At 41.4% G+C, this 9,567-nt stretch overlaps 1 protein-coding gene across 1 annotated transcript in view; it reads left to right on the plus strand.

Annotated features, from left to right (window-relative positions):
• Nucleotides 1–957: 957 nt before the first annotated feature.
• Nucleotides 958–9,567, plus strand: part of suclg2 (succinate-CoA ligase GDP-forming subunit beta) — an 85,804-nt gene continuing 77,194 nt past the window's right edge. Inside the window, exon 1 of the mRNA XM_068720216.1 lies at nucleotides 958–1,107. Within this exon, the coding sequence (XP_068576317.1) occupies nucleotides 958–1,107 (150 nt within the window). The remainder of the gene's footprint in view (nucleotides 1,108–9,567) is intronic.

Raw genomic sequence — 9,567 nt, forward strand, 5'->3', positions numbered from 1 at the left:
CTGAATGCTGCAGGTGTAAAGTAAAGTAAAGTCTAGGTTGTTTAGTTTCATGAGGCTGTGATTATCCTAAAGGTCACAACAGGTCATTTTACAGTAACATCAAGTTTAAAAAAATGTCCCCTTCAGCCCCCTCTCTTAACTACTTAAAGCACACCCATCTTTAAACTGCCCCTTCATTTTGAACTACACACCAGTAAAGTTACGTGACTGCGTCTTACAAGGTGGCGACGCTACTGTGGTGACAAAATCTGTCCACAGAGAGACAGATAGAAATGTAAACCTCTGGCAGTAAAGTACTTAAAACCACCTGTGTGGTAGTTCCTGCTACAGTAGGTCTCTCCAGGACCTCATTTTGCTTTTAATCCATGATGCCATACACAGATTCACAAGGTGTAAACAATATCATTGTCGCTGTAGCGCCTGATAAATACACTTTCTGCTAATTCCATCTCCCTAAATGCTGTTTCAATGCCTTCTCTTCAATTCCAAGGATATATTTCTGGTGGAAAAATACAAAAATCCTGTTATAAGATATGTTATAAATTATGTTTTTGGACTAAAACAGTGACATTTAAGATTAGAACCAGGTTTATAAAAACACATGTGGAATAATAGTGTAATTTTAGGATTGTAAACTCCTATATATATATATATATATATATATATATATGGGTGAAAAATAAAATATAAACAAATAGAAAAATGTAACATTCAAGGAATAATAGGCTGCTTGTAGCTGCAAATACTAAATAATATATGGACCATATTGTGATAACATGTTTTCAGGGTTTTAGATGTAATTGAATTGTAGCCTGGATTTACAGACATAAACATTTCTCATTGGATTAAGTAGGCTGACTGTATCTTTCAAACTCTACTATTACAGTCCAGTACTACGGTACTGTAGCGTACGGCGTGCACACATTTCAAGCCCCGCCCATGTCTTCCCGATGACCTATGAACGGCTCCGCGTTAACTCGCACATGCTCCCGACGTCATCTCTCTTTGGTCTTCCGTGTCAACATGGCGGCTTCCATGGCATCCCAGGCTGCAGCAAGAGGACTGAGAACAGCAACCTCAAAGCACTTACTCCTGGACAAACTCAAGGTACTGTTTACGGCTCACACTGCTGACGGAGCTGGTTCACACCTCGCACGGGCGGGTTCGGCTGCCTTGTACCCGTTGTCATCTCCTCGGGGAGCTTTGCTCGTGGAGCTACGTGGCTAGCAGGCTAGCTAACATGTCTGAGCAGAGAGCAGTTTGACATATCAAAGTTGGAAGAGTGTGACAGTCTGTTGGTGATGTAACGACACTCTGTCCACCTCGTCACGTCATGTAAAGACTGCTGTTCTTCCAACTGACACGAGCTTTGCTCTGCACTAATGGTACAAAATGCTAAGTACAACATTCATCTGTCACTCTTGACATTGACTTGCCATGCATAGCCGCGCGTGTGTGTGTGCGCGCGCGTGTGCGCGCGTGTGCGCGCACATGCGCGTGCGTGTGTGATTTTATTATGTTCGCTTAGATATAATACTTCTACATTGGGCTATGTGAGCCTTTTGGTTCATTATTAACAGCGCACACGTGTCCTCTTAGTTCTAAAGACATTTATGGAGATATACCTGAACATATAACTACCAGGACAAAGCTCAAAGTTCTCTAACTGCAGATAAGACCACGGTCGAAAGGTTAACTGTTGCACTTTCATCCTCCAAATGTCTTGTTTGCGAGCGGATAACAACAGCTCGCAGAATCTATCCGATTAGGTTTGTCTACGTACACAATGGCGAATGATTATAGCTACGTTGTCATCTCTTTTGCAAACAAAGAGTTGGGCCTAATGATTGGAAAAATGGAATGAAACAAAACTCTGCATGAGCCACACAAAGGAATCACAAATAAAGCCCCCCCGCCTTGTATTGACTAACAAACAAACACACTCTTACTGAGAAGAAAGCGGAGTTGTATTTTCGTAATAAATGTCAAAGCTTCAGGAGAACTGACGCATACCAGCATGTTCTGCTACAAGCAACGCCTCAGTTTGATATCTATTATTGTCGGTCAGTATCCAGGATCTGGTCTTTATTGGAAGTGCGTCTGTATAAATGTTTGTAATTCTCATGCAGATGTCTGGACTTGGAGGACAGATTAGAGCAGGAACCTGTTGCTACTGTAAACATTGGTCCAGTCATGTCGGCGCTCACTGTTTGGCACAGTGTTAGCAGTACAGTGCAATTTCATACAGTGCATTTCTTGTCTTGCTTTGATAATTGGAACAGGTTTTTACATTGAGTGGAATATGTTTTTGTTTTATTTGACAGCTGGTGTGCCTGGAGCACATCTGTTAACATGAGACTCAGGATTAATATTGTGAATACCAATAATTTAAAACATGTCTTCATTCTGATTCTACGGCTATCCCTACCAATAACGCCACAGTCGACATGGTCATCGGGATGCAGCTCCTACTGATTATTTCTGACGAGGGTGACCCAATTAGGTTGAGAGGTAGTTTCAGGTATCAAATTAAGATATGATATTCATTTCAATATAGATACATGTGGAAATTGTAAGGCCTGTGTAAAAGTTAGTAGTTATGTTGAATTCAGTCAACATTTTTAAAAACTTGCACACACACTCTTTAGAACCCACATTAGAAATGAACTTTATTCATACAAAATTAACATATTGTCACATTTAAACAGAATTACTGTATTATAGCCAAAGTAAATAATAACAAATACCACATGTACCTATCAAATGTCTGTGATATCAGGCATTATTTTAGAATTAAGGTGTCTTAATTCTCCCTATCCCCACCCACGTGATGAAATCTGCTGTTTTTACGAGAAATAGCCTAGTGTCACTGCTGTTTGTGATTGTGGTTTCTAAAGTAGATACTTACTCCCTAGCAGTGAGACACACACGCACACGCACACGCACACACACACACACACACACACACACACACACACACACACACACACACACAAGCAGAGAGACAGAGATATTAGCTCTATAGAAAACAGCAAAGGAGCAGAATTGCTTGTTGAGTGGAGAATTGTGTGAACACTGCTTGCACAGCAGTTGACATAGCGTGGTGCTTTGCGGCGCTTCCCTGTAAACCAGGCATGAGATGTTTTTTCCCAACTTTGCCCAGCTACTCTGTACCTTGTTCATACATCAGCTATGTATGGAAGACCCCATGCACTCTGCAGCAATCGGGAAGTCTAGTGTTCCCAAAATGTATTGTTTTACTCAGTGGTGTGTGCAGTGGCATGCTCTTAAAAAATAAATGTTTGTGAAATGTACTAATCTCTTACGGGTTGCTGTACCTCTTTTCCATTACTTCCACCTGTGTGCCTCTCCCTCCTTCTTCCCTCCCTCCCTCTCTCTTGGGCCAGGGGATAAGAGTTACGATCAGGGATTCTCTCTGCTTTATAGCACATTATCAGAGCCCGAGCTGATTGACAGCTGGGTATCTCTGCAACAGAATCAAATCAGCTTTGACAGTATGTCAGCTAAGCCGAGGAATTCAATTTGAGATGATTTGTCGACAACAATGCAAAGGACATCACAATATTCAGATGGCTAGGCTTCAGGATGCTCTTAAAGGGAGAGTGGGATGTTATGGGTTCTCTCTCTCTCTCTCTCTCTCTCTCTCTCTCTCTCTCTCTCTCTCTCTCTCTCTCTCTCTCTCTCTCTCTCTCTCTCTCATAAATCAAATCTCTTGAATTCTTGTCTGCACGGTGAGATAATCCTCTGGCTGTTTTTCACTGTTGCTGCACAGTGGTGTATTTGTAAACGTTTGCTAAGTTTCTACTTTTTTTTTTGTAAGGTGTTCCTGCTTAGCAATAACCCAACAGTGACGAAGCCCAGCATGGTTTTGAAGGGAACACACTGGGAAGAGAGGTGGCTCAATGAGACTCGGTCCTGAATATTTTACATAGGAATGGGGGGGGGTGTGGAGGGCCCTCCGCTTGCGACGACTTCTTTTGCTGGAACTTCAAACGACGGGCGGCTTCCCCATCTGTCTCAGCAAGAACACATTTACATTTCCTCCCCGCAAGGAATACTGGAGGACGAAGTTAGCTCTAACTGGATTTGAATATCGCTTCACCAAGGTTAATAGCCATTTCTGTAGCTGGTGAGGTGCTTAGGCTTTTTCAATAATTTAGAAGGGCTGCAGTCATTAGGAAACGTTGGCAGCCTCTGAAACGGGGAATGCGATGAGTGAATGCACTACCTATTAGCTTAACTTCTGCTGTTGTTCGAGTGCCGATAATGAGGGAGATGTGGGAGTGATGCTGGAAATGAGTTGGGGGGGGGGGAAACAATGTCAGTGATTGCTGACAGCTGTAATTCATTAAAAGTGCAGTATGTTGAAGATTACGTTGAGCCGCCATACTAGCCCATCCATCATCTTTTGAAATTAGGCCTTCAAACATATCGTAAGTGTGATTTGGATTTCATAATTGAGTTTGCCTGAGGCAGCTTCCTGTGAACTTTTTTTTTTTTTTTTTCTTAAGACATGGAGACCTGAGTTTTGTGTTGTAAAAACAGTGTTACAGTGTAACTGTGTTACAGGGCAACATCGCTGCTGCTGCTGCTGCTGCTGGGAATAAAGACATCAATAAAGAAGCTGCTCTTAAAGTAGTAAATTGCCTGCAAACAGTTGGCCTCAGAGACTCTGTCTGGATCTCAAGGCACTGGATAACCCTCTTGTAGCGCCAACAGTTGCTAATATTGTATTAGCCGATCATAAATGTTGCTCCGGGGTATATTCCTGCAACCAAGGTCATGCTTGTGGGCTTGGATGTAAATAGGGATGCACTTTGACGTAGCTGCGCATCCTCGTATGGCCTTCTCCTCATTACTGCGTTATCTACCCCCCTTTGGACTCGACACCTTTGAATGTGACTCCGTACACCCTGTCTTATTAACTATGCTAATTACTGAAATCCCTATCTGTAGAGACACAACAGTCAGGTTTTCCTTTCTTAAGCCTGTCTGCGGGAGATTAGACCTGCCCTGCCTAAAGACCTGCCAATGATGCAAATCTGTCTCACTGATCTAAATCCTGGAGCCCCGCTCTGCTGCTCCCGCCTCCGTCTCTGCACCTCTGTTCTATTACCGGCTCTCTAACAGGCACATGTCATTTTTCTCTCCACGCTCCAATGGTCTGGGCACAACCTTAGCTTTGAAGAGGCAAGGGCATAGAAATTGGAGTTGCCCAAAATATAGATTTTCTTTCAATACATATCGATTCTGAATATGCAAAACTCGCAGTGCTCGCTTCTCGTCACTCATCTCATTGGCACCGGTTGTACGCAATAATTTGCTGGTTGGCGTTTTATAGCCTTCAGTGTTTCCCATTAATTACTTTGATAGTTTCGGCCCACCACAGTTTCATAATGAACCGGAAATATTGCCACACCTTGGCGGACTTTGTGCTTGCTGTGCCTCTTCTTCCCGTGGGGGGGGGCTCCCTGCGGTCGCCACCAGATCATTTTTCGTTGTCTATTTTTTCTGAACAGTGTGTCTCGCGGAGAAATTAGGCGGCGCTACACACCCCAAATCTCTAGACGAGACGCCCGCGGTGCTCAAGGTCCATGTGTCTTTGATACAGTACTGGTCCAGATATAAAATACTACGCTGTGTATTTTCAAGCTCTTCATGCGGGTTAAGATATAAAAGGTAACATCAGCTCTCGGTTCCTTCGGAGATGTAACTTCTTTCAGGCGTAATGTTATTCTCAGTTTGGCTGAGAGGTGAAAACATCTTTGAAACGATAAAACCACAGTAAACTGGGTGATGTTTTCCCCAAATATTCTTTATTGCCAAGGTTCAGGTTGTTACTACTGACTGAATGAATCATTTTACTTTTACATTATGGGCATAGTCCTCCCAAAACATATGTAGGTCTCATTTTCCTCCTTCGTTGAAGCCAATAAACATTCGTTTTTGATAGGTTACCTTACGTTGCCAAAAGAGTGAGAAAAGGTTAAGTCATGTTTTGAGTCAGTATCCCTTTTTATTGTTTAATACCGTTGCAGCAAAAAACGAAATACAGAGGTATACATTTTAGGTCATACCCCCCCCCCCCTAGTTTATGAATAAATTGATAATAGCTCTATTAACAAGAGTTCTTTGTAGATCTTGCCTCAAGTGCACCAGATTGATGCATTTAACTTTAAAATGCTACAAACTGTTTCTTCCGGGAGAACATCCACCCTCCACAGTCTCCCAAAATCCTGTGGGAAACACTGGCTTTATTACAGTAGGCCTGCTGATCTTTTAATAAAATCTCAAATTGAATATTTATGTCATTCAAGGTAGTGTGTCGAAGTTAGAAATTCTGGTAGGAATGAGAGCAAAAAGTCTCTTTTGTCTCTTCTTTTGCTTCATAACTGAATGGTAAACATGATTTTGATATCAAATTCATCATTCAACAATTTTTTAAAACCCCTTTTCTGAACGGTGTAAAAGCAGTCGATTTAACATGTGCTGTTAGGTTTGTGAGGATGAGTCATTATGCTGCTGTCAAACCAGTGTTCCATCCCCACTATCTCTGCCATTGCTTCTCATCCAAATCTATGGAGGCGTTGCCAAAGCTGAGGACAGAGGGAGGAACTTCTGCCATCAGTACTCAAGTACTTCAGTAATTAAAGGAGACCGGGCTAGTTGGCTCTCTGAATTAGCCCACTGATGCTTCATGAGGCGTGCTGCTGTTCCACGGCTGGCTTTCAGTGGAAATCCGCCTGTGATTCACACTGGCCTGTTTATGCAGAAAATCCACATCAGCTCTGCTTCTTTGCCTCCTCCGTTACTGCGTGTCGCCCCTCTCACGGCTCGCCACATAGAGCTCGTCTAATTGCAAGGCGGCCCGTATTTATGAGTTGCAAATAAGTCAAAAAACTGCCACCTCATTAGCAGAAAAAACATTCTGCCGCAATAAGTGTGACGATGATTTTGATCGTGGCTCTGAGTACTGCTCGCTCTGATTTAGCCTGTGCTCGTGGACGTGGACACCATAAAGCTCCCCTTTTAAATTCTTCCCGGATGGTTAGCTAAATGGATGGGGGAAAAGAGACGAGTTCATAACCTGAATGGGAACAAATCAATTACATAGAGTTGGTGAACTGGCAATCTGTTAATTTCTTAAACATTTGATAATGCCCCTTGAGGAGCATTCTGGTTAATTAACTCTGCAGTAATTTCTTGTCACTAATAAGGCTGTGTCATTTCAAAAGGGGTTAGGGTCTGGCCATGACAAGTAATGAGGATTTTAACCTCACCAGACATCTGGGGATACTACTGTGTAATATGAAATATTCACAGCTGCAGTGGTCCACTCGCTGTGGTTAGCAGTTCAGGCCCAAATGCACTGCTTTGTGCCAGCTCCATCAGATTAAGTGCTTCCATTATAGTTCCTTTTCACATTAAAAAACATTATCATTCTAACAGGTTTTAATGTGTGCTGAAAATATAATACGCTACTGCTACACAGCACTGAACTGTTTCCTTTTAAGTAAATCCAACAAAAATGAAAACAAACAAACAAAAAAAAGCACTAAATGCCCAAATGTAATAAGCCAAGCAATGCTTTGAGCTAAATGCTAACATCAGTATGCTAACAGACCAATGTTTAGCAGGTGTAATCATTAACCTCCTGAAAACGAACAGCCCATCACACAGTTATAGTTATTATTTTGGTGTATTGTTGTCATATTTATAGTTACAGTAAGAGAAAACATTCAGTGGCATCATTGTCAATTGGATCTTGGTTTTTGTGGTGACATTGCTGTGAAATTTAGATTTTATTCTAGTTGAGGATAAAAAAAATCTAGTTTTTTCCTTTTATTGCATCTCCATTTTGTCTGGGATGGATGTAGAGTTTAATTTACTTACAATTGATCCATATTCTTTAGCTTTTTACCTTTCATAGAGGACCAGATAATAGACATTATGGTTGAGGAGCTTTACTTTGCTTTTTGTTGTTGTTTCAGGCAGTTTTTCCCCTGGGATAGTGATCGGGTTTAACAGCCTGTTAGCATGCTAACAATAAGCAGTTATTACTAAACACAAAGTACAGCTGGGGCTGATGGGATTGTCATACGATTTGCAGGTATTTAGTCATAAATCAAAGACAGATTAAACATTTGATCTGATGATGGTGAAGATGAAAAGTCTGTGATCACCAGTGTTATTACAGTGAATCCATTCAATAGATGTTGACATATTTCACTCAAAATACAAATGTCAACGTCATAGTGGTGCAATATGAAAAATCAGGGGATCACCAAAGTCATGAGGAGTCATTGTCTCGGAGTCATGTATGTCGGTTAAACATTGTATTAAATGTCATGGCAATCCATCCAATTCACTTTGGAACACAGTAGTGGACTGAGAATAGACTCGGTCGTCTTCTCTGATAGATTCTAAACTGTGAAAATGCCGCCCTGTTGTTCTGTGATGCTTTTTTTCTCTTTTCTTTTTTCTGGCAATTGAAGAAAAAAAATCCACTCCGGTAGGCCTTCAGAGATTTTAGTTGGCGATGAATACCTGCTGGTCATCTGGAGGACAACAACCCGGAGGCCGTTCAGCGTTTTCAAATTGAATATGTTTGTGTAGAGTTGCGCCCTAGCCTCAGAAGCTACAGCGTCGACTCTTAGTAATTCATCCTGGATTGACACATTAATAGTTTCCCCTATTGGAGCTGCACTTTGTCCACCATTGAGACGTGTTAATGATTATGGCCTCCGTGTGAGTGGTAATGGCGTCTGGTGCTGAAGGTATATCCTGAATCCCTACTGTTCTTTACTTCCTCAATGAAGCTCTACATAGGGCTTCATCTGTATTCATGGTTTATCAACTGTTCCTGTTATATGTAAACTCCTATAATCTATAAACTCCATGATGTAATGTATTACTTTTGTTGTTGGCCTGAGGAGTGGTGAGTGATGAAGGCTCTTGTTCAGGTGTCCTATAAGGTATTGATTGGCTCATGCAGCAGAAAGCGCTTTGCATGCGTCTTCCACATCGTCCATCAGAGCAGTCGTTCCAACATGTCCACTGATGTAGTTCATCTAGCAGAGCACTGTGTACTGTAGGTTCAAAGACAGCACAGCCTGAAGAAGGCCAGGCCTGTTGTATTGCTTTGCATAAGCACATAATGACTTTTTTTTCCCCCTCCATTATAGATGAATCTACTTATTATTTTCTAGCTTACTCAAATAATTGCTGTCTATATAACGTCAGTAAATAGTGAAAAAATGCCCAGAGACCACGGTGATGTATTCAAATGTCTAGTTTTGTCAAACCAATATTCCATTCAGTGTCATAGAAGAAAATAAATCTTGCAAATTGATATTTCGTCAGTTGATTAATCAGATAATCATTTCAACTCTATATAGGCCCGGGTGTTTGTCATTTTGTGTTCCTGTTTTTACACTGCGCAATATCAGTAAAATCATTTTTAAGGCTTTAATTCATTATCAATATACATCACAAAGCGCCTTAAATATGCTGATTTATCAACATATAAGCATTTAACTACTTGTC

The sequence above is a fragment of the Cebidichthys violaceus genome, unplaced genomic scaffold, assembly GCF_023349555.1.
Source record: "Cebidichthys violaceus isolate CVI_PGR_0920_01 unplaced genomic scaffold, fCebVio1.0.p SCAF_25, whole genome shotgun sequence".
NCBI classification, from domain to species: domain Eukaryota; kingdom Metazoa; phylum Chordata; class Actinopteri; order Perciformes; family Stichaeidae; genus Cebidichthys; species Cebidichthys violaceus.